Source organism: Gallus gallus, chromosome 9 (genome assembly GCF_016699485.2).
Source record: "Gallus gallus isolate bGalGal1 chromosome 9, bGalGal1.mat.broiler.GRCg7b, whole genome shotgun sequence".
NCBI lineage: Eukaryota > Metazoa > Chordata > Aves > Galliformes > Phasianidae > Gallus > Gallus gallus.
This window is the reverse complement of record NC_052540.1, coordinates 736,269-761,837: the sequence shown is the minus strand read 5'-3', so window position 1 is coordinate 761,837 and position 25,569 is coordinate 736,269. Positions and strand designations below refer to the sequence as shown.

General features: G+C 47.6%; 2 protein-coding genes across 12 annotated transcripts in view; both read right to left on the bottom strand.

Annotated features, from left to right (window-relative positions):
* Positions 1-10,856, bottom strand: part of INPP5D (inositol polyphosphate-5-phosphatase D) — a 44,894-nt gene extending 34,038 nt beyond the window's left edge. The window contains exons 1-2 of the mRNA XM_025153529.3: positions 10,631-10,856; positions 6,757-6,820 (exon numbers count right to left, since the gene is read on the bottom strand). Of these exons, the coding sequence (XP_025009297.1) occupies positions 6,757-6,820; positions 10,631-10,764 (198 nt within the window). The 5' untranslated portion in view covers positions 10,765-10,856. The remainder of the gene's footprint in view (positions 1-6,756; positions 6,821-10,630) is intronic.
* A 4,769-nt stretch (positions 10,857-15,625) lies between these two features.
* NEU2 (neuraminidase 2) overlaps positions 15,626-25,569 on the bottom strand; it is a 34,913-nt gene continuing 24,969 nt past the window's right edge. For 8 of the 11 annotated variants that reach the window (XM_025153536.3, XM_046898701.1, XM_046898698.1 and 5 more), the window contains 2 exons: positions 17,942-18,146; positions 15,626-16,738 (listed from right to left, as the gene is read on the bottom strand). In XM_025153536.3, the coding sequence (XP_025009304.3) occupies positions 15,800-16,738; positions 17,942-18,146 (1,144 nt within the window). In that variant the 3' untranslated portion in view covers positions 15,626-15,799. Of the gene's footprint in view, positions 16,739-17,941; positions 18,147-19,556; positions 23,393-23,963; positions 24,145-25,569 lie in introns of those variants that run through there. The other 3 variants (XM_040706012.2, XM_015301748.4, XM_046898703.1) reach the window with 3 other exon arrangements.

The following is a 25,569-nucleotide window of genomic DNA, read 5'->3' as shown; positions in this document are numbered from 1 at the left end:
GCTTCATTGGGCACTACTTTAGCATACTGGAAAAGGAAAGCTTTAGAAGAATGGAACCAGAAGAAGGGAACTGATTTCGACTTTCAGTGGAGAACCAAGATGGAAAACTGTCAGAAGTGATGACCTGAAGACAGAAATTGGGCACCCTTTTATAGTCCTCACTCAATTACCACCCTTCCTTTCAAATGTGCTCGCAGAAGTGGTTGATGTGGGACGAGAATATCTACAGGGGTGGGCAGAACTTCCTACAGAGGGTTTGATGCTGGAGAAGGTTTGTGTGACATTGGAGACGGGCCATTGCTCCCAACCTCCAGCCAAAACTCAAGAACTCGTGTTTGTGCACTCGTGTGCTCACAGCAGGACCTGAAAGATCCCATGGGGCAGCAGAAAGCAGTTGGGTGCGTGGCTGCGGGTGGCCGAAGACTTTTGAAAGGAAAACAAGGTGGAACAATTACTCTTTTTAAACAAGAACTGCTGCACTGATTACTCTTCAACAGATCTAATCTTTACCTTCCAAATCTTAAAATATTTTGCAGCTATATTTTCAGGAAACTGGAAATGTTCTGAAAGGGTTCAAACTCAACAAAAGCTGGATATGGTTTGTTTGTATGAAGAATTTTGTATACCGAGGGATTCAGCAGCAGGAATGTGCATGTTTCAGGAAATGCCTCGTGTTTTCTTATTAAATCTGCTTCTTTCTATTTTTTTTTTAGGCCTGCAAAATGCATTATGTTTATTCCTACCTCAGATGCAACAGCGGAAAGAACATTTTCCTTGTGTAAACAGATTTGGATGCAGTGCAGAGATAAAGCGCACAGATTCTGCTAGGCCCCAACTGCCAATTAATTTCAGTCCCACATTTCAAGAGTGTAAAGAGTTCTACAGATTGATCTAAAATCAACGTTGGAAGATATTCAAATTGGAATTGTACCATTTTTGGCAATAAAATACAGCTTAACATAATTAAATTACATATTTGAGCACGGTAGAAACGCGTTTCCCTACGTTTCAAGGGATCTTGCTCCTAATTATTCTCTGGCTGTCCACCTGTCCCTCGTTTCTATGCAAGAAAAGTGATCATCCTAATTACAGCTCAGCATTTCAGTGCCAACAGAGTTCTGCAGAAGCAGTCAGTTTTCTGTGTAATCAGTGACCTTGCCCAAGTAATTCAGGTAAACTCAGTTCTGTTTTCAGCATTAATTATCCTGAAAGCACCAATATGGTTACTTGCAGTCTCTCACCATTCCCTACTGAAATACTCCATCCAAACACCGTTCCATCCTTCGAGCAATGCTGCTTCTCCCTTCCCCTGTCTTGCAGCAGTGCAGGTGCAGCTATCCCGCTATGGCTCCCTGGGATGCAGCCACACATGCTGGCAGCACACCAGCCCACAGCCACACAGCCCTGCCCACCAGCACATACCTGCCCAGAGGAGGTGGCTGCTCAGGCAGAGCCACATGCCCCTGGTGAGATGCTTGGTCACCTCCTGTCTTTCAGTTGAAGCAGGAGGGATTCAACAGTACCCAAAGCCTCTCTCAGCTGCAAGCAGACCATGGATGTCTTAATGTCTCTACGCTGCCTGCAAGGCAGACTTGTGCCTGCCCTGTCCTCAGTGGAGCCTGTAAGGATTTGACATCAATTTGAGTAAGTATAATGTGAGGCCTTGTATGTAATACAGAACCATAGAATCACAGAATGGTTGGGCTGGAAGGGACCTCAAAGATCCCGCAGCCCCAACCCTTGCCATTGCCCCCCCAGCTCAGGCTGCCCAGGGCCCCATCCATCCTGGCCCTGAGCACCCTCAGGGATGGAGCACCCACACTGCTCTGGGCAGCAGTGCTGGGGCTTCAACACCCTCTGAGTAAAGATTTTCCTCCTCACATCTAATCTAAATCTCTAGTCTTTTAGTTTAAAGCCATTCCCCATCCTATCACTATCAGACCGTGTAAGAAGTCGGTCTCCCTCCTGCTTATAAGCTCCCCTCAAGTACTGGAAAGAATACATATAATGCACAGCTGGCAGCAGAGGCTCTAAGAGGTTGCAGAGTCGTGAAGGTGTTCACATCACCCAAAGGATCATGCTTTGCCTTATCTCCCACTCAAACCAGCTCAAGTGCAGTTTCCAAGTAGACGGGTTTTGATCAGATACAGACAGATGAACAAACTCCAAAGCAAACCACAAAATCCTTACCACAGAAAACCCTTTCTTGGCCTCAGCTGTCACAGCAGCACACCAATTTACAGCATGGTATCAAAGAAAAGGACAAAAACCCCAAAAGCTTTGCCCCTCTCTGCAAGGGGCCCACAAGTGTGAGGGTGCTGCACGTGCCACAACAGCCACAAACTGCTTCTGACATTGGTGACAACAGCAGTGACACCAGGAACTGACCTCAGCTCGTGCTCTTATCAGATTGTGCTGGCAGGACGGGCAGCTGTGTGAATGTCTGCTCGCAGAGAGCAGGTTAGCGTGCCGGATGGAGCTTTTGCACCGAGCTCCACCCTGCAGGACTCATATACTGAAATCTGGATAAATTCCCCCCAGCGGCCAGGACAGCCCTGCAGACGGTGATGCAGACCGGCAGCCCTCCCACTGCATGTCCTGTGCCTGTCCCAGGCAGAGGACATTGGTCTTTCTGACATATTTAGCCAACCCATACCCCAACAGAGTGAAAATCTGAGCATTTTCCCCAAAACGTGTTTCTAGAAATGGGCTGGAGGGGAAACTCTATCAGCCCTCTGCTTTCTGGGAGCCCACGCTGCAAGGACAGCAGTAACCTACGGCTTCAGTGTCAGTTGTGCAGTGAGTCACCACCACTGGGCTGCTCACACTGCTTGCACTGCACTGCTCGCTTCCTGTTGCACACAGCCTTCTGGCAGAGCTGAGCACATTACCAGCAAAGAAGAAAAAGAAAGAAAGAAAGAAAGAAAGAAAGAAAGAAAGAAAGAAAGAAAAAAGAAAGCTCAGTGATCACTAGGTGTAAAACTGTGCTGCCAGGGCACCTATCGTTCTCACTGAAGTCAGCAAAAACTACAAGCAAATAGGGCCAGGTCCTCCCTTTGCAGCAAGCAGCAAGTCTAAGTACACCATAGAAAACCTCTGCAGCAACGGTGATTTCCAGCACAGATGTGCACAGAATGCTGAGCTGTCTGAGCACAACAGCACCCTTTCACTATGCTTAGGGAGAGGCCTATCCCGTACAGCACGTATCCCCGCCAAGCGCCTACTACAACAGGCACCAGAGCAATGAACACCTCCTCCTTTACACACAAAGCAGAGTGCAGGGAGATGCGAGCAGACCACTGCCAGGGAGCTGGGATGCTACTGCACTCTGGGAAGGTGAAGTGGAAAGAAAGAGACAGGCAGTGACCTTCAAAACAGGAGTGTTTTCCATACTGTCATGCAGTCTCTTACAGTGTGTAAGTCATGCAGTCTCACACGGTGTAAGAGAAAACAGCGGCTTGCCGTGACTCCTTCTGACATCAAAGCATTCCATGGAAACTGCCGAGCCCTGAAGTTGGCAAAAAGAAAGAAAAAAGAAGGGGACCAGAGCTGCTCCTTTAGCAAGCAGGCTGCTCTCCTGCTTTAGCAAGGTGTCTCTGTTGGCAGCATTGCCATCTGTCCACCAGGACATCTTTGCCCCAGCCTTCCCACCAAGTACTGCAAGGTAAGTGGCAGACCCTGCAGACCCGGCCCACCAAGCGCTACCTGTTACATGTGAGCACAAACCAAGACACAGAAACCTATTTCTTCCTCACTGACTACAAAGGTGCAAACCCAGCTTTAACTACAAGCAGCCTGGAACACACAGCTGAAAGAGAGGAGATGAACGCTGATGTACACACACATCTCCTGGACCTAGGAAAGCCAGCAAAGGACACTGTTTAAAGTTAGGTTTGACAGCCCAATCCTCCTTAACAGATCAGGACTTAATTCCCTGTTAGGAAAAAGGAAACAGTAGCACTCTCCCTGGTTGAGATGCTAAGACGACAAGGAATTCAGGTTGAGAAGTGATGAGGGTCCCATTGGCACATCAGCTCGATATACACATGAGGCACTAATGACAAAGTGTAGGAAAGTTTTACCTTCTTACCAGATGGCAAGAACTGACCACAGATGCCTGGCTTAGAGTGACCGAGTTGGCTGTTAGTTTGGATTTGTTATTTCCAAGGTTTCCTTTGCTACTCCTGCACTCTGCACTGTTACGAATACGCTCATCCAGTTTCCAAACTTCCAACAATTCTGCATTAACTATAGGCGAGGGAAATTCCTATCTGTTCCTACAAAGCACCCCAGAGGCTCTTCCCACAGATGGGCAGGGAGCAGCTATGCTAACCCAGGGGCAGCAGGTTGCCACCCTGACATCCCTGCCCCCAGGCTGCTGTGCTACTCTACTGCTTCTGCTCTCTTCCTGTTTGCGGCGTGGTGAGACACTGCAGGCTAGCAGATAGATCTTGATGACTAATTGTTCTCAGGCTGGGACAAAGATCTCTATTCGCTGTAACAGATCCTCTGTTGCAAGGATTTTTGTCCTCCCTACCCCTCTTCCTTAAGTAAGTTTTCATTGGCAGGATGCAGGTCGGATTCATCCAAGCCGCGGATCTGTTTGCCTACATTTGGATGTCTCAGTTAATGGAAGGCGGAAACTCAGCAGCCCCGGGGAAAGAAGAGAGGGGACAAAAACTCAATGGCTGTTAACCACTACAGTGTGGTACAGATAAGGCAGGCAAGAGGGGTGTTGCAGCCCTGGCCATGTTGACTGCTGTACGGCTGCTGCAGTGCAGAAGCCAATGGCAGATCACACTGCATGTCACCAAATGCTCAAGAGATGTATGCAAATATTTTTTCATCAGTTTGAATGCAAAACCACGCACCTCTGAATGCAAAAATGTGCACCTCCCCTTCTGCCACCAGTACTGAAAAGTTAATTCAACCATGCAAACAGTAGCACAGAGCATCGTTCCACCGATGCCACACCAGGCTCTAATTAAGAAAAGAAAACTGAAATCTATTCACCAATGCCCAGAAAATGTGAAATAACTTGCAGCTTTAAAGAGGAAAAAGCCACCAGAGAGTAGCAGAGGGAGAGCTGTCATGTCAGCAGTGCTGCACGCGTGGCTGTCATTTTACACATCTCCTTGAACCTGCTCTCAGCATGGAAAACGACTGACAGACACCACCTGGATCTGGACAGGAAGGAGCTTCAGGAAGGAGTGCTGTGCAAGCGAAAAAGGTCACACTGCACAATCAGAGCCCCTGTTTGGAGCCAGGCTGACCTCAGGGTTCAGTACTGCACCTTTTCTTTATTATTTCAAACCCAGAACTGATCTCCTGATTGCTGTGTCTATGTACTACGTGGTCTAGTTCGATAGGACTTCATTCCTAATGGACTTTTTGCAAAATGTTAAACTCTTCCTACTTAGCAGCTTTCACATCCCTTACACAGGAGACCCGTTCTTCCAAAATATGGATCTTTAATATGCACAGAACAGATTTTGTCTCTTACAGAACTCAACAGACAAGGAAGCAAAGTTGCCTGGCCCAACAATGTACCAAGAAAAAGCAGCCAGCCACATGAAATCTGTAAGCCTCAAATGCAATCCAAGTCTCTCCCTTGCAGAAGAAGCCAGCCCCTTGTGGACTTTATTCCAAACATGAGTTAACAATACCCTTTCTTTAGCCTGCCCCTGATATTTAACCTAGAGCCCCTGGGAAGCCAAAGGTACCACCACACCTCTGCATCACACACAACAGAAATCCCTCACAATCAGACCTCAAGTCCCAAGAGAACTGTATGAATCAGTTCGATTGCATTTACGGTGGACTGCATTTCCTTAAAAAATCCGGTGGATTTCAAAAGGTTTCACTCAGGAAGACCCAACGGAGACCTAATATTGCTGAATCCACCGGCAGTCCAATTATCTCTTCCCAGAAATGATGAGGATACGATTAATTGTAAACAATACCCTACAAAGAACTGTGGGGTGATGAGGAATTGCACGCAGTGGGGAGAGCCTGAGCTGACTGACAGCAGTTTGATTCAACCTGACTTTGTGCAAAGCCACGTTCGGTATTCAGCAGCAGCAAAATGGAATCACACCTTCAGCTCGTTCATAAATCTTGAGCAGCACTTGAGCTGCCCATTGCTACAGCAGAACGAAACACTGATTTCCATGGCTGCAGTGCTTCTGAACAACCACAGGTCCGCCCCGAGAAACAAGGCAGACTGGCGCAAATGGGTAGAAAAGGGATTGCCATTTCATTCCCTACAAAATCCATGCCCACTTCTCAGGGCTGTAAGAGACCATACCCACCCCTCATGGTCTAGATTGAGAAAACAAGGCCTGAGAGGTGATAAGGAAGGGAAAGTGGCTCGTTTGCAATCCTACAGCAAAACAGGAATAAAATGAAGATGTGAAACTCCTGCCCTCAGTCCTGGTACCTCCTGTATCCTGAGGCTACAACTCAGTTTGCACTTTCTGAATGTAAGTAAACTGTGTGGTGATTTTGGGGTGAAAAGACCCACAACGTACTGACCAGAAGCCAGCTGCATGGGAAAAGGTATTCCCTAAACTGAGGTTTTCAGTTACCTAAAACATGGCAGTGCCACTGGACTGTAGAGCAGCACCGTGCTGGCGTGGGGCACTCGTTTCACTCCCTATGGCCTATTCTCCTAGCGTTAGAACCATTGTGAAAAACACACAGCAAGTATTGCTAAGTGCATCTTTGTGGGACTGAATGATCCACAGCGTGGCTTACCTGCACAATCAGCTTCTTTTCTTTATCAGGCAGAATTCGGTAGGTGTAAACGCAGTTCCGAAACCTGGAACAGATCAGAGGACATGCTGTTAGATTGCCTCCAGAGGGAATGAATTGCACTGTAGCACTCCTCCCCACGAGAGGAGATACTGCAAGGTCCCTGGACACACACAAAGCTTCATGCATAAGGGTTTTAAACATTTCTCTCCATTTCCCTCAAGCCTCCAAAGTAACATCAGCTATAACTATTGTTTTGTCCCAGTTACATTCAATTAGGTTTTTATTTAAGGAAGGGTAGAAGAGGCTTTTGCCCAGTGGAGTGCCACATCAATGTGCAAGAGCCCACGGGCAAGGAAGGAAAGGCTCAGCAGCGCTGTAATGTGGTAAGCACGACCTTCCTCAGCAGCTGCTGAGCTCTGGGGAGCTTATAGGGGAAAAGCTGGCTGAAAAATAGACTTTTGCCTTTTCTCCAGTGAACAACAGATTGTTCAAACCCTTCAAGTTACCTGCAAAGCGTTCTGTTAAAACACATGATGTGGCTTCAAGTCAATGAAGGATGCCAGTTTCAACACCTTCCTCACACAGGAAAACCTGGAATCCATTATCAGAGCCTCCTTGCCTGTATCAGAGCCACTGCATTACCCTCAGGATCACTGTGAAACGTGGGCTGAGGTCATTGTGAGCTTACTCATCATACGCTTTCCAGAATCACTCCAGGCAGGAGAGAGAAAGAGAGACCACCCAGATTGTAGGGAGTCACAAAAAGCAATTGGAAATGAAATCATTCACAAATTAGAGCTGACTTTTCTTGGGTGTTTGGAGGATTTGCTCATGTACCCATATGAACCTCCTTCTAATGGCATCGATAGCCAAGGACGCAGAAGTGCCCACAGAGCTTCACTAAGCAATGCAATACCATCCCACAGGCACCTGCTCATCCACAGCTGAGGAGCTGCTGTACCAGGGAGCTGGAAGAAGCCATGGACACAGTCCTGAGCACCTTAGGACTGACACAGCTCTGCTCCTTTCACCGAGCCCAGAGCAGACAGAGCCAGAGGAGGGTATGTCTCCAGAAAGGGTATCAGTTTTGGTTTTATCTGCCAATGCAGTTCTCTTACACCATTTCCTCCTTCTGATACGCAAACAGGGCTAAGCAGAACTGCTCATGCAGCTGATGAGAGAAAACTTTTGTGAGTGGAGATTATGGAACTGATAAACAAACCAGTTTAATGGTGCTTGTGTCAGTGAAGGACCCTCCATGAAAGTTCCCATCACACAGAGCCTTATGAGGCAGCTCGCGTAACACTCGCCAACAGATTGCAGCTGAAGTAGTAGAAAAGCAAGCCATGAGCTGCTGGGTAAGATAGGATCAAGGAGGAGCACTGTGTAGGATCCAACACGGGTCCCCTCCAGCAGCCCCCTAGCTTAGTGCACGTGGATGGAGGCTGTGGTGCGTTCCTCATTTTCGACCCTCAGCCTTTGCCTCCTCAGCGTCCCGACTGCCAAGCTGCACGGCCCCAACTGCTCTCACATGTCAGGTCCTCCCTAGAAACTGGGTATGAGTTCAGAGTTGCCCTACTGCTGCTCAGCCTGGCTGTGTGTGTGTGTGGGGGGGGGGGGGGGATAAATACAACATCTGCCTGAACTTAAACACCTCCTCAACTACTTCCTGATGCGTTTGCTCCCTCAGCCAGCTAGCAGAAGGAAGGGGACAAGGCTTGTGCTTTCCCTTTTCTCTCCTACTGACCCTCATGCACAGGTGACAATGTGCATACTGGAAGCGCACAGAGATCCTAAGCACAACGAGGTCTGCCTAAGCATCCTATGAGAGATGCCATCCCCCCAGGGCGCTGGAAACGGTACCTCAAAGGAACAGTCCTCAGGGAGGTACCCAAACCTGCACCTAAGGCTGTAAGCTCTTCTCTGGAAGTACTGCTGCTCCTGCATTCCCCTCGGCTGAGTTAGCCCATTGCTTCTCCATGAGTTGGCAAGAATAACAGTTGGGGCTCAGAAAAAAGAGGAGGAAAGTGGCCTCGCTTCTTGCCTTTTATGGGACAGTGTGACCAGCAGAGAGAGGGGAGGACAGCAGAGCTGTCCCATACATCTCCAAGGAAGTTTCCAGCTTCGGGAGAGCTGTGTGCTTTGTCAGGATGGCATTCAGAGGGAAAGGCTTATTCACTGCCCTTAACCCTTTCTCTCCACAAACTCATTGCAGGCCAGAGTCAGCTGCAAGGACGTTACTGATGCTGACAGCAGCCTGCGGGCCGTTTCTCAGATGCTGAGCTGCTGCTGGTAGACCCAACTGCTCTTGGCTGACAAAGCTGGGTGCTCCCTGTTTCTTTAATCAAACCACTCGTGTCGGCCACCTCAGAATGGATTTAAAAACATAACCTTTGGCTCCCGGCTCAGAAAGTCCTGGTCATTATATTGTTCCTATTTCCTGATCCCACGTCTCTCAAGCCACAAAGGCTTTCAAAGTTGGCTGCAAAAACATTTACAATGGAAAAACTTATGCAAATGCACGTTAGCAGACATTTTTATGACACCTTCCCTCTCTGCAGTCTCCACCACTGCTCTGTAAAGACATCTTTTGTGCGTGTGTGTGCTGGTTACAAAGCAAAGCATTTGTACTAAAAATGCTCAATGGAAGCAGCTGCCTATTACAGTAGAACGCTTCCTGAGTGGCAACTTGTGCCCTCAGCCCTTGTCAGAACACCCGTGTACAAGGAGAAGCTGCCCAGCCCCGTGCCTTCTGCCAGAGACAGCCCTCGGCAGCAGCATATGCTGTCACCAGAAGCCTGACCTCAGAGACGAGCAGTTAGAGCAGGGTTATAAATGGCAGCACCGCCTCCACCACCGCAAGAAACGCACCTTCCGAAAGAAGCTATACTGGGAAACCTACTGGTAGTTTCATGGGCAGTGGGGGGGAAATAAGTTGTTATTAATCCAGAATCTGACAGGCAGAAAAGGCTCCCACAGAGGCTCTCGTGGTCTCTCCCAAGCAGTGACTGCCTCATCCCCTGTAATGCCAAGTTCGGTCCTCAGACTTTACTCGCTGCCTTCAGTCTCCTCTGGCCCGGCAAACCCAGGGCAGCTGACCCTCTCTCTGGTGCTCAGCCCCAACTCAAAGGCAGTGGTCAGGGCTGCCAGCACGTCTCTCCTCTCCTCTCCTCTCCTCTCCTCTCCTCTCCTCTCCTCTCCTCTCCTCTCCTCTCCTCTCCTCTCCTCTCCTCTCCTCTCCTCTCCTCTCCTCTCCTCTCCTCTCCTCTCCTCTCCTCTCCTCTCCTCTCCTCTCCTCTCCTCTCCTCTCCTCTCCTCTCCTCTCCTCTCCTCTCCTCTCCCTATTTCCTACGTGACAGTATTTATCCCATGAGCCACATTACTGGGGCAGGCAGACTCAGTGCTGTGCTGAGTGCACCGTGCTCTGCTCCAGGGACTTCTTCACGCCATTCGCTGAATGGGACACAGCACTGTACAGGGTGCTGGGTTAAACACACACTGAACCAGAGCAAGAACATGTGTCAGAGGTACCGAGCTCGGCGTTTGTGTTGTTACATGTAAATACATGACCCAAGGGGCGATTCAGGCTCTAAGAAGTCAAGAGGTTCTTCTATCTCAGGGCGCAGCGACAGCACCTTTGACTGCCCTTTTGGATCAGGGGCAAGAGCAGCGCAAAGAGTACAGCAGCAGAAGAGCCTGCCTTCATTCAGCCAGCTCCCAACCCTACCCTGTGGCCCAGCGGGTGAAAAGCAGCCATGCTTTGCTGGGCTGCACCTTCCTAGGAGCACAGTGGCTGTCTGGGTGCAGGGGTAACCCCTCTGTGAGCAGGGACAAAAAGCGCCCGCGTGAAGCGCTAAGTTGAAAGGGTACTTACAGCACGCAGAGTGCATACGCCGAAGCAATGGACTCACTGGCCCGCACAAGGAAGCTGCCATCCTTGCCTACTTTGGAGAGCAGGTCTTCGGCTCTGGAGCGAGTGATGTTGCCGTGGTACCAGCACTGATCCATGGCTGCAGCTGGAGGAAACCTGAATGCCAGTACAGGAGCTGCCAGAGCTGCCTCTGTGTCTGTGTGTAACGATCAGGCAGCTCCAGCTCACCAGCTTCCTGTTTCAGTAGTACAGAGAGGGAAAGGAAACTCAGCCGCGGAGAACTTCCTCAACTCAAACAGCTCAGAGAGCGAGCATGACACGTTCCTGCAGCCCCTGCTCTCTCTCCATGCTGCAACAGAAGCGACTGGTGAGCCCACATTCCCTGCCTTTCCCTTCACGTCTCCATATTCTGTATCAAAACCCCACGTGGGGGTCCTTCCTGCTCCCCCTCTAATTCAGTCCCACAGGTGTCTGTGGTCTGCCTTCCTATTTATGGTCTTTTGCCAGACCCTCTGGGTTTCCATCTTTTTCCTGTCTGTCGGTCCTACCCGTGACAGGTCTCCATGGGGAACAAATAAAACCCAGACTGGCTTGAAAACAACCTGCGCATTAGGATCCTTAGCAACGACCGCCTCATTCCTGCATGGTCTGGTCCTCACATCTAGCTAGGGGTTCGGCAAGGGACTTGAAAGACCCAAATAGTAATAATAACAATAATAAATTATCCCCACGTGCCTCCATGCACAAAAGCAAAGCAGGATTTGTTTTGGGAGTTATTGACCAAAGCTCCCTGTCAGCCACCGTGAGGCAGACTTAAAGGTCCTTCCAACTCTAAATCCCCAAAGGTGGGACAGAGCAAAGTAATTTTTGGCAACCTGCGTCAGAGAAGAGAACTGGGACTTTCACTTCCCTTTTCTTTGTCTGTACATCTGTCCCTTGTCTAGGATCTGTGCTGCATGCTCAGCGCTGCATCTCCAAGGCAAAGCAACAAGGCATGCTTGCAACGAGCAACACTGTGGCTGCAGGAGAGCTGCTTGCACAGCAACTTTGGTTGCTCTCCTCCAGTTTCTCTGCCTTTGAAGGCAGTGCTTCTGCTCATCCACATTTGAGCTGTAATCCAAAGCAGCAGCCAAATGGGGCTGTGTGTCAGGAGAGTCCCCATGCACAGCACGCAGCTCTGCGCAGCCTTCAGCTCCCAGAGCCAGAAGCGCTGCGGATCACACACAACATGCAGGAGTGCTGCCCTCTCACATAGCAGGTAGAAGAAAGCAAAACCAGTATTTGTGGGCACTGAGAGGGAGATGGAAGCAGTACAGCCCAGCATCCATCCCTATCTGCCTTCCTGGCACCTTCAGTTTTCCAGACATTGACTCTACAGCGTCCAGCTTGATTTCAGCTGTTGGGATTAAAGTGAGTGCACTGGCAATTCAGAACTGCGCAAGCCTGCTAAATGGGCAGAACTGCAATGTGCAGGGCTTCCTGTCCGTGCTAAGCAAGCACTGTCTGCAGACCAAAATTAGCTCAGCAGGACCTGCCCTGCAGCTTCACCCAGATCTACACAGGCTTTCGAAGCCAGACTCCCACAGTTGCCTAAGTGAAGTCTGACACTGAATGCTGTGAAGTAGCTCTGAATCAACAATAGCTGTCAAGCTGCAGTGTGGGTGCAAACCCTACTCTCCCTACTGAGAAGAGTATCTGTGTATTGCAAAGAGGCTGTGTAGCTCCTTTGATGGTCCTGCCTGGCCACAGTGTGCTTCTAGCCTCACCCACGTCGCCTCTTTGGGATGTCTGATGCTCACAGCAGTTTCTTTGGAGCACTGTTTCAGCAGAAAGCTGCAATGTCAAACAGCTGCTTGACCTCATAGTGCTCTCCATGTGATGGATCCATATGATGACACACAGAGGACAGAGCTGATGCACAGAATGAATACTGCTGGAAGGACACTACCCTTGCAGAGCTTCTGATCTACTGTAAGTGAACACAAGGTGACAGAGAAACACTAGTCATGGTCAGCCAGCTGAAGGACTGATCAACTGGGCTCCCATCCATCCTTCACTGACTTCAGCTTTTAGGACACTGCAGCTATTTCTTTCAAATGTCTGCATCCCTATCCAACCACACACAACTCGCCTATCGGAGACATAAACAAGGGGATGGGATCCAAATGCACGCAATGCTTATGGCCGTGAGGTGTGCAGCTTGGTTTGTGCATTTCTAAAGAAAGCACAGGACAGGTCCAGCTGCTCAAAAAGTGCATCCTAATCCCCTAACATAAAGAGCTCTGTGATCCTCAGCGGCTCAACTGCAGCTCTGCCCGAAGAGGAAATGGCAGCTAACTTCCATCTCACAGTGCTTACATGTGAGCGGTGCAGTGCTGGAGAATGACTGATCCTTGTGTGGTCAGAGTACATGCACATACCAGCAGCCTTGCTCCCAAAGGACAGCAGTAACTGCCTGTGCCACGCAGAGTCAAGAGACTGTTCAGCAAGTACTTCTTTCTGCTCGTGTCTGTGTTGGAGAAGGCTGGTGAGCAGATCTGAGGACGAACAGGTTAGAGAAGGAGAGTGGAACTGTCTGCCATAGAGGGAGAGTGCAGTGATCACATCCAGGGAATACAGTGCACACGGTGATGCTACAGGTGTAGCCTGCAAGTTTACACAAGAAATAGGGTGCACTTCAAATAGCTGTACTGTCATCCCACAGCTGAGATAAAGCATCTTGTAAGAGCTTCCCTTGTAAAACAAAAGAATAATGGATACAGCTGTCAGGCAGATCCTACCCAGACTCAACAGCAGCTATACGATAGCTGCAGCAGCAGTATTTCACTTAAACTTACATCAGAGAATGAGGCCACAGCCAAAGCACTGTGATGTTGGCTAATCCAAAATTACAGTGCTCACAGTCTACAGACAGAGCAAACATGATTTTTTCCCATGTTGACATGTTATTCCAAGCTTTCTCTCAGACACTGCAATAAATACTTTATCTGACCAGTGTTTGCCACAGATGGCTGGGCAGTATTCTATCAGCCGGCTGCAAACTCCCCAGCCTGCCCAGTGCCAGTGCATAAATATTGCCCATAGCACCACTCAAGTTTTACAGTGATCACCCCAAAATCCTACACATATCCAGGCTGTGCTGTCCTTCAAAAATGGCACTGCTATGCTTGACCACATGAAAAATGACCAGAAAGGTATTTTCATGTCATGAAACAAAAGGATTTCTTAGTATGCTTGACATGGGAAGCTGAATTAATAGGAGAGCTGTTAGCTTTGCTGAAGTCTAACTACTGCATTCCCTCACTAGGCACCAACAGGCTCCTGGCCATGAAAGTGTACTCAGATTCTGGCCTATAACTAAAAACCAGATGAATAATAGCCACTAAGTATTGGTTCATTGAAACTCTGCATGCTTTGCTGCTTCTGCAACCCAGCACATTACTGACCTGCTGCTTGAGAAAGGCTCAAGAAATTGCAGGTATATTTGGGAAGGCCACGAGATCTCTTCACTCCTTTGATACTTGCAGCTTCCAGGTACCCCGAAACAAGCCTAGATGAATGAGAAGAACCAGGAGACCTTTTCTTTCTGTCTCTGAAAACTATAAGCAGTGAACAGCAAAGGGGGATGCTGAGAAGGCAGACACTCACGTACCTAAGCAGTGACAGTGCAAAGGACTCTGCAGGACCTGCCAGAGCTCCCCAAAGCAGATGAAAGGGAGGTATTTTTCTGCAACAGTAGAGCAAACAAACATTTTCCTTGGGGCTGTTCCACACGTGCACACACACAAAACTCAGCAATCAGCAAACAAGCTCAGGCTGGTTTGGAAATAATTTTTCCAGAGGCATGAGCAAAGCTGCCCTGGCTCCACGCACTGCCCTTCAGGCCTATTCACTTCTGGTCACTCGTCTACTCACAGTGCATTGCCCCCTTCCAAATCTCAGCGTAGCCTCAGAATAGTCTGTCTCTTACAAATTTGGGCTGTTCCCTTCCAAAAACTGCTGAAGATCTGTCTATTCTTGAAAGCCTTCCAGCTCAAGCACTCCCATGCTCCTCTGACATTTACATCTTTGCCATTTTCTGGAAGCGAGGCAATGTTATTTGTTTCATACACTGTCCCCGTTGCTGGTAATACTCTATAATAATAACAGCCATGCTTGCAAGACATTGGGTTGTCAGAGATAAGAAGTTGCTGCATGGATCGTAGCTTAACACTCCCATTAGAAAGACCAGCAAGTATCTCCCCCCTGACTATAAATTGGGAGCTCCCTCTGCAGACCCGTCCTGATCCTGCAGTTCTGTTAGTGCCATTTCTGCCACCTGCCCTGTCCCCAGCCATGGGGCTGGGGGTCCCGCATAGGTCCCACTCTCACTGTCCATGCAAAGGGAACCTCTGAAGCACACAAAGCTGTGGTTTTGGTACACGTGAGAAACTGCAGCTAACAACTGCAGCATAAGCAAAAGGGCAAATAAGCAAGAACATACAGCACGGGAAGTAAGGAGAAGGCAAAGTTATGAAGAAGTCCCTAAGGGGCCTGGGAACTCAGCAAGCAACCCCCAAATCCAGTACAGAAGTGGGCTGGGAACATTTCAAGACGATGGCATCCCACAGCCTCTCTGAAAGCAAAAGGCAGCCAGCCCTGCCAATAGAAGGCTGGATGGAGTTGTCAGCAAGTACTACAACTGCAAGAAGGAGCGCACCCATCAGGAGGCAAAACAGTTTTCTGAAGATAACGGCACATGCAGGGCAGCACTCCCAGTGTCCTGCGCAGCACTTTCACCACAAGTCATAAATACAGCTCAGCATGAAATAGCTGCCCTCCATTCTCACACAGTGCCTGAGCTATCAGCACGTGCATCTCTATTCAAGGCTACTGGAAGACTTAAGGCGAGACCCCCCGTATGAAAGTCATGCTTGCCTTCAGCATGTGATTTTTAAGATGGCAGCCAAAGGGAAGGACGAGAAGAGGAACAGGCAATAGAAAACAAGGCCAAGCGTGTTTAGTTTTAGCATGTTTAATAGACTTCATGATGCACACATGCTACAAGACAATGCTCAGCTGATGGTGTGGGAACAGTACAAAAATTCTTTTGCTGAAAGATGAGAGGTGATAGTGAAAAGAAGCATCAGCAAAGGTGATTTTCAGAAGAATCCTGATGAAAAGGCTCAAGACTCAGAACTCAGATGGGAAGGCTTGCTTCAAAGTGAACATGACAAAGATTATCTCTTCACATTGATGATGGATCCCATATTCAAAGAGGCAAGAGAACAAGGGTGAGCCATCTGGCCCAATCCCCATGTACTGCAGGTCTGAGTAAGCACATAAGCCCTTGAAGAGGATGCTTGGCCTCGTCCAGCGTGCTGGATTTAAAGGGCTTCTGTTGAGGTAAATTCCTAAATCTCTTCGGCCGTGTGGGTCTGCAGGATGAGCGTACAGCAACCAGCTATCTTGGCACCAGACGTCAGGGGAAGGAGGGAAGGCAACAATACTTCCATGACATCCAGAGGGAGGCTCTACAAGCTTTTCAATCCGTTGGCCTTCATCAAAATCCACCCCGCCGTTGTAGCTGACAGCCTGGATTCTCGCTCCCCTGTTGCTCCTAGCATTGCAGTAGAGCACATTCATGCCACAGCGGTGTACCTCGGCTACCTGGCACTCCCCCGCGCTCTCTTTTCCCACAAAGTTCCCCATCTCCCACGTCATTCCATGGTCATAGCTGATGAAGCAGAAGGCATAAGAGACAGGGTGCTGCTTAGGGTCAAGGATACGAAAGGCATAGGCAGGAATCACAAGGCTCCGGGCCCCATTGGACAGCTGTAATCCATGACCTGGTCCCACTGCAAAAGTGGCCCAGTTCCTGTACTCTGTGCTGATGGTGCTCTCAGTGATATCCTGGACAGGGCTCCATGTGCGTCCTTGGTCCACACTAGTGACATAGCAGAGACGTACCAGGTTGATCTTTGTCCTGAGCTGGTGATGCTCAGAGATCTTTCCCGGGACAGCTATGAAGAACAGGATCAGATTCCCCGAGACCTCATCATAAACAGGACAGGGATTCATGGATCGATGACCTTCCAGCTGTGCACTGAGAATGGTCTCCATGCCGCTCCACTGCCAAGGCAGAGTGAAGAGAGACAAGAGCAAAACAAATAAATCCAGGTTACAGTGTAAGGATGCTCAGATAAAGTTACAGAAGAGCTTGAGAACAACTGAGGAGAAGCAAGTCTGGGGATAGAGTATGAAACAGGCATCACCAGATGTAAATTAAAAGAAACTAAGATTACCTGGATGATGCAGGACTCACACACTTGGCCAAACAGGTGAGCTATATCCTTTTAAATTACTACTCATTGAGGAGCTGATAACTGCATCTCAATGCAGCAGGTGTCTGATGACACACAAAAAAAGAGTAGTTGAATTGTAAGAAATTCTCATCAATTCTCATCAATATAGATAGGACACAGACATGCCAGGGTTAAAACATGCTTGTAGACACTGTGGTCTGTTAGTGCTTCTCAGGAAGTCAGCTAGATAACGGAGCCCTCTTGAAGCATACTGCACACTGATAAATCCACTTACATTCAGACTCCTACTCCCTCATTTTGAGTGTTACCTAAAGGATATGATGCTGCAGGTGCAGTTAGAGTCTGCTTCTGCTAGAGAGACTCCAGCTCTTAAGAGGTCCCTGTTAAAGGATTACTATTCTCTGATAAAGGATTGAGTTAGAAAAAGACACTTTTTTCCCCAAAAAAAAAGACTTCTGTGCATTTGCAAATGCAAGAAATGATTATAAATAGAGTATCCACCACCCCCAATTACCCAGCAAGATAACTGTTAACAATAATAACAACTGGTAGATTAATAAGGTAGCCCATTCGCTGGCACAGACAAACCAGATGACACTTTTGTGTGGGGAGTCTAGCTGTTCTCAATTGTCTTTTAGACCAGAAATTAGTTCTAGGAAGATGAATTAAAAAAAAATAATAGCCAGCGATTGCTAATTCACTGCTCCCTATCTCTGTGACACTCCTCGTTTCTGCTTCCTTTCTGCATCTTTGCAACTGCAGCAGGACTTGTGTCCCATGTCTCCCTCTGCTTCTACAGAGATGGGTCAGAGCCATTCCCAGAAAAGTCTACCACAGCTGCCCCACTTAATTTCCTCAACTATTGGGCAATCATGGGGGTGAATCCCAGCAGCTATAAAGGTAAACACATTACTCATAGGCTACAATTGAGCAGGAGATCTGTTTGTCCTTTGGGAACAGGGTAGCAGTATAGTTGGGCAGTCTCCTCCATTTCCTTACCAACTGGTACCTGAACATGGTGTGTGGCTGGGTTGTATGTGCCTCTGCGCATCACTATGAGCTTGGCATGCTCATCCACCACATCCTCTCGTTCCTCAGCAAATGCCAGGATGATGCTGAAACGCGGCAGGTAGAGCAGGGCTGGAATTCGATAGCTCCACGTGCCATTCCGGAACAATATCTCTTGCTTGAGGACAGGAAACGAAGCCATTGTGCTAAGGGAATGAGACAGAAACACACTGCATTTTAACCCATACTCAGCTCAGCAAAGTACAACAGGAACAGATCCCACCGCTTTTTGCCCTCCTTGCTCTTCCTGCTCAGTGTCTTCTGACATGCACTGAAACGTCATTCCTGCTGCTTTCAGTTTCACGCTCTTCTGAAGAAGAGCCACATGTTGCACAGCAGCCAGCAACACAGATCAGACTTCGTCCAGAAACAGCCTGGTTGATCTTACTGGAGTAAAGTAAGTTCTCTAAACACAGTAAAAAAGCCGCCTGTGGTTTGTTTCTTCTTAATGAAATTCGCAAGCTGAGATCTTTGTGGGTTTGCTTTGTAATTCAAAAGACTGACGATGATCAGACATGTTAGCATTTTCCCCTCATTATTGCCTTTGTTGGTGGTGTTTCCAAAACCCAGAACAGAACTTCTACTTTGCCAAACATGAACTTTGAGCCTCATATACAAGCCATTGAAGCAATCTCTGGCCCTAGCTATGCCTCTATTTAAGGATGGTAAGCTCAGAGCATGCAAAAAGAAGGAAAACATCCTCACCCAAAAAGAATCACAAACAGTCTGAAAGATGTCAGCCAGCTGCATCTAAGTTGAGAGCGCCAGGCAAAGCCCAAGGCAGAACGAGAGGACTTATGGACTGGGTACTGCAGGGACAGGAAGGGCCACTGCATGCCTGAAGCACACCTGGGGACTTGTGGGACCACATACAGATTCATAAGGGCACTGCAGAACTTGGAAACAAAGGGATGAGCAGTATGGAGCTACTAATGGGTAAGGCATCAGGAAGGACTTTTGGTCCAGTGGGATGCTTGTCATCCATACAGCAAGTCAGAAACAACATTAGGGAGCAAGACAATCACAGAATGGCTTAGCTTGGAAGATACCTCACAGCCCACCGAGTCCCACCCCCTGCCATGGGCTGACTGCACCCCAGCAGCTCAGGCTGCCCAGAACCCATCCAGCCTGGCCCTGAGCACCTCCAAGGATGGGGCACCCACACTTCTCTGGGCAGCAGTGCCGGGGCCTCACTGCCCTCTACCTCTCCTTGGATCCACTCAGCCTTATGTCCTGTTGCACCAAACCTCCCCTGGGAAGTGATTTATCCTGGCAAAAATCCACTAGCTCAAGGGAGTTACGTTTAAGCAGAGGGGAGGTGAAAAGGGAAATAAAGAAGTCTGTCATATGATGGACCAGAAACTGAAGGTCTGAAAACCCTCTGCAGAGCAGAGATGTCAGAGAGATGGGGAATAAAATGAAAACATTTTTTTAAAAAAAAGGGGGAAAAAAAGGAAAAAAAAAATCAGGCCTTAGATCTCTGACGCATTGAGTGGGTAGGATGGCAGGGATAAGATGACAATACACTATGAGTAAGAAATTTAAATGCCTCCTACCTCAGCTGAGGCAAGACTTGCAATGCTGTCTTGAGCACTGAAGATTCTCTGAGATTTAGACAAATAGGAGAGTGCTGTAGTGGTTGTTGGGTGTGCATCGGATCCTCACGTTTCTGAAGGCTGTCTTGATAACTCAGGATCTGCACTGTCTCAGCTAAAGCCAGCTGTACAGACCGGAGCCAGCCACAGCCCCATCGCAGCTCAGGTGCAAAGCCGCATGGGAAAGAACTGTCTCAATGGAATACTACTCCCTCCTCACTGCCACTTACAACATAGCAGAGCAGCTACTATACAGAAACATTACCAGGGATCTGATCTCAGCTCTCCCTGCAACAACATGAAGAAAAAAAGGAAGACCTTCCTAGGATAAATAACGGTGTTGCTCACTGCATAGCAGCACAGGTCTGGCTACTCACACAGACTGCAACCATGGCTGTGTTCTTGTGGTTCCCAAAACAGAAGTTCATCAGAGCACTTCCAGGCTATTTAAAGGGAGATTATTTCAAGAGATATTAGTCACTCTATCTAGTGCAGCACAGGTTCCATAACATTCCTGCTCATGGTGCTATTCTGATATTGTAATCTTTTTGCAGGGCAGGGCAAGAGGGAGGGGGGGGGGGGTGAAAGAGGGATGAAAAATAAACAGTGGCAGAGATGTAGGCTACACCCATACATTCTTGATGCAGAGCTGAGAGACCAGTGCCACAGAGGCTGTGCTGCAGCACAGGAGCAGAGCAGCCTACAGGAGCCAAGTCCCTCCTGCACCGTCCTGCCACCTGCAGGCAGCTCTGCCCCCTGACCTTCGCCCCTGCACTGAGATGCTCAGTGGGGGTGTTGCAATATTCATCTTTTCCTCTGACTGCCAAGCAGGGAGCAGGGGAAGGCTGGATGTTAAAAGGCTGTGAATGGCTGCCATAGAAACAAGCCCAGGGTTCCTGGACACAGCACTTGCAACTGCAGTTGAGGAAAATACCAGAATTACACGACTTTTCCATCTATCCAGAGATTAAACAGGTGTGTATGTAAACACGTATACACATACATTTGTATACACACATCCTGTATGTAGGGAGTATATTAAGTCTGTATGCATATACACTCATACAACCCACCCATCTGTAGAGAAACTCCGCCATCTTTTTTGTTAAATATACTTCAAATTCAGAATTAAGTTTCTTCTGTCTTCTTCATTGGTGGATCCTCAAGCAGAGATCGAGCCACAACAGCCTGTGTTACACAGAATTAAAGAGATGCAGAATCTTAAAACAGCTTAAGGCTATTGATATACATACAAAAAGAACTAAAACTCATGCTGCTGTAGCTATCTTCCAGCCAGTTGAAAAATAATTGATCCTTCTGTTGACCTCTACACATTTTCAAAGGTAAAGTGCCAGCTACACTCTTCTGAAATAAGAGAGAATATTTGCAAATCATCAACAGAACACCAAATCATGATCAAGACAGTCACGAGGCGCATCCAGAAGCTCATACTGCAGCAGTTCACATCAGACAGGCCAGTCTATTAAATTGCCAGGGGATGCACCCTTGAGAAGTGCTCTATTCAGGGCACTGACATTGACCTGCAGTTCCTCTCCAAAGCACCGGGGCAGCTGCTGCCCTGAGTACCACATCTCCAGGTAGATGTGGGCAGACAGGGAGAAAGAAGGGCATGGTGAGAAAAAGGGGGAGTTAAACTGGAGGAAACCATTACACAGAATTTGCAAGTTATATAGCTGCAATGGTTTCCAAAGAGGAGACCTTTTCTAGTGCCCCAGAAGAGTCAAAATAAATAGCAGTGGGCAACAAAGTGAATCTGTGATGGATGTGAGGCCCGGAAGGAGCCCAAGCTGCAGAAAGGAATAGGTGCTGGCAGTCCCCAGGAGCAGGTATTTGTCCTTCCACTCAGTCCTCCAAGGCAGCTTTGTGTGGTTCCTTGGTGGTAGATTGTTGTTGGTGTATTTGTTTTAAATATAGAAGAGAATTGGCCCTCGCGTGTTTATTTGCTTTAACCCTCTCCAAGAAAGTGTCTAAGGAGGATAACATTTCCACTGGTTTCAGCTTCTGTTAAAAACCTATCCTTAACAAGTTCAGATCTAAGAAGAAACAGCAGTACATTTACTCCTGCAGGAATCCAGACAGGTCCCAAACAAACAAACACACAAACCTATTGGGAGAGACTGGGGAAAGGGACAAACAAAAGAACCTGAGAGAGCGAAGCTCATAACTTAACTAAAATTCTGCTTTTGAAGACAGGCACAAGAAGCCAAGTCCTGCCCTTCTCCATTCAGTATCACACCTGGACTTTCAGTGTTTTCCATGTAGGAATATAGAACTTAGCCAAGCACTGTCCTAAAATACATTTTTTGTTCCATTTAAACAAAAAGAAAACACTTCAATTGGGATATTGCACAGATGGGGATCAGGAGAAGCCACGTTCCTTTTGTACAGGGCTAAGAAATAGTAGACCCAGCCTGCTTCCAAAATACTGCACAGCATATTTCAATGTGCAAGCCCTCCCTCCTAGTTAAATAGAATCACTGTAGCTATTTCTACTGAAATTCAGCATCAGAGAGCTCTAGCTCCAGCTTCCTCCTTAGAACAGGTCCTGCACTAAATCTAGGGCATGGGTTCTCTTTACAAGCCAGGCAGCACCAACATACCAGCCTCAATGTCAAGTCAGAAGGGAATGTTATCAGCGAGACCAGTCAAACAAGAGATCTTAAACAAAAGGCTCTTTTCAACATTCAGAATTCAAGACTTAAAAGGCACTTTAAGGAGTTACTTTAATCCAGTTGTCAACTGGAATAAACTTTTTAAACTATGCAAGAAACAGAAAGTTCTTCTTGTAGCGTGAGCATCATACCAAAACTTAGAAGGGGATTTTTAGCCTCCTCTGTAGATGCTTTCCTAAACAATCCATCAAGTTCTGCTTTCAAAACGTAGCTCAGCCTGGCAGCAGCTTCTGTGCTTTATAACACAGGTTTTCTCAGCAGTACAGAGGAATTACATGAAGCAGCTTTGTTTTTTCTTAGCATATGTTTGTTTGGTTGTGGACTACACATACTCCTACCTGAACCTCCAAAATGTTATATCTACCTTTTTAGCTCCCAGCAATGCCAACTGTTATGTAGAGAATAAAGAGGGGGGAAACAAAAGGGAAAAGAAAAGGAAATACCTCTTTCGTGCCTCCTAGAAGTCATGTCAAAGGGAGGGGAAAAAAAAAAAAAAGAAAGAAAGAAAGAAAGAAAAGCACTCCTATTGAATACAAGACAAGGGAGAATCACCACACTCTCACCAACTTGTCACCAACCTGCAAGATTATTTATGTTGGCAGCGATGTCAGCTGTCTCGGATCCCTTGGGAAGCAGCTAGCATGTATACACAAGCTGATATTTAAATAGCAAACCTGCTTTGCATAGAAGGGGAGGTTCCATGTGAGCAGGACAAATGTTAGGGAAAGATTTTTAAGCGTTCATAGTAATTAACATGTTTCTACATGCATGGATTGACAGGACTATGCTGTTGCTGGTAGTTACACTATTCAGCATACTGTCATATCCTGGTCTTGTCCCCTCATGCTAAGGAGGGGAAAGTTCTTTCAATCCCTACATACAGGCTTGCAGTGTATCCTCTCATAGGGCTCCCGAGCACCATTAAAGTTTGCTGAAAGAAGACAGAAAATTGTTATAACAGCAGGTGAAATTTCTGTGTCAGCCTGATACATTCCTCTGGTGGCTCTACCCACCTCCCATCCACCAGTACACCTTTTTGAGATGAAGAAATAGGTCAACACAGAAATCTCCAGGCAGTAGTACAGGAACAACATGCTGGTGTACGCAGATGCAGTTCCCAGCAGCTTATGTGGATGTGTTACCAGTGCCAACCTTCACCCCAGCAGCTGCAGTCAATGAAGCAATGAGCAGAGTTGAGCAGGAGAGAGTATGAACCTGGGGTATCAGCACGTGGTGAGAGGCTGAGGGAGAAGAGGATAACGCTGTTGCTTCTCCCAGGTGTGGTCTGCCTAGCTTAGATGCAGCACCTGCAGCTTCTACTGCTGGGAGCAGCCAAGCAAACGCTTTCATGATCTACCTTGTGCTGCTGGTGTAATGTGGTACTGCTGCTGTTGTTAGAGATGGCTTGCCTTTCCTTTCCCTTGCTGTTTCTCTTGCTTTACCCTCTTCTCTACTGTTAACGTTGCTGCCATTAATGCTTCTTGTCTCCCAGTTTACTGGGGAAAAAAAATAATACTAACAATCATCCTGTAAACAGATCTTGCTAGTAACGTAACAGGAGAAAGCAAGGCCTACTCATTTGATAGCAGTTGTGGTTTTGATCTGTGCAAGCCAAACAGAGTTCCAAGGGTGTGGATTTACAACCAACCAACTTAATTAAATTCTTCTGTGTTACCATTTTCCCTCTCTCTTGAGCAACACTGCCTCCTTTCTTGTGCCAGTGCTGATGCTCATTTTGCTTTGGCAAGCCATCAGAGGATGTCAGTCTGGCAGAAAACTAATCTAGGAAAAAAAAAAGAAGAAAAAAAAACGTGAACAGTTTTCTGCTGGGTCGCCGTCCTGGACTGCGTCAGCAGGAGTCAGACAAGCAGCTGGATCTGCAGCAGGGGAGGGAGCAGGAGCACGAAGCTGTTGACACAAGGAGCAGACTCACCTCCCTGACTGGCAGCTAGCCATTAGAGCAAATTAGCTGCATCATAAAACCACACCCCATATTTATGAACCTCACCTTAGCGGGCAAGCAAAGTATTGCCTTAACTGAGGGACACAAAAGGAGCCTGAGGGCATTTGCATTTTGTTCTATCTGGAATCAAACAATAGTCAGCACAAGGGAAAACTCCTCAAGAGACAAAGGCATTGATATCCATGATATAATAACTTCTAGCAGCGAGTCCTGGAGAAAATCCAGAGTCAAGCAAAACAGAGACAATTAAAAAAGAAGGAAAGACATTGGGAAGGCTGCTAAGAGTGCCAGAAAGCCAGACGTGAACGACTGCTTTGCGGATTTCACCTTTTTTCCTGCTCCCCGGCTAACGGCTGCGTTGCTCAAGTGGCGTTCTGAGTCACATACTGCTTCTGCAGCCAGACAACCCATAAAAGCATGCTTGTTTCATACAGATCACCTTGCTTGGCTCTAGCTTAAAACTGGTTGTCCATTTCTCCTTAGAGAGGCCCATCCCAAATGTGGCTCGCAGCACATGCTATGGTGGCAACGCTCTGTGCTCTATAGCAGCAGAACCTGGGCGGTAGGGTGGCTGTGCCTCTGGCCACCCCCCAGTCCCCACTGCCCTCACCCTTCCTCCCCAAGCATCTATACAAAGTGGGTTTCTCAGTACAGATGTGCTGGGCTCGATCCCCCCTGCTTCCTTCTGCTGTAAATCAGAATCAGTGGCACAGTGAAGTTTAAGATAAGACTGGGGAGAATCAAGCTTGTCATTTCTGTTATTCCACACTTACTTCATCACCTTTATATCTGATTGTTGTAATGAAAACGTTTTTAAAAAGGTTAAAAAATGCAAATGGGGTGTGTGGGTGCATTAATAAGAGGATATAAAAATAATGCAGAAGATAATGTAATGAAAGAATACTGAACAATGGAGCATTTGCATTTGGAGGACCATGTTCACTTTTGGGTGCCACGTCTTAGGAAAGATATAGCAGTAGCTGCAAACGAAGGCTAAGAATTCAGAAGCTAGTGCTGGCGAGTGTATGTGAAAACAAGTAGGGAAACAAGAGATGCTGTAATTAACAAGAGTGACACACAGTCCATTAAAAACTGTTGGTGTATATTTCCCTTTCAAAATGTTTAAACCTGAACCCATTGGTTTGTTAAGCTGTAAGGAAGACAGGCAGGTTCGGGTAGTTCTGTGTGATGGCTTAGCTACAGAGCGTGGCAGCTGTCATCAGCCAGCTAACATTGAAATCGAGATGCCCTGTGTGGAGTTAGGCTGTAGGAGAGAGAATTACACTGTTCTGCAAATTTTCAGTTACAACACTATGGG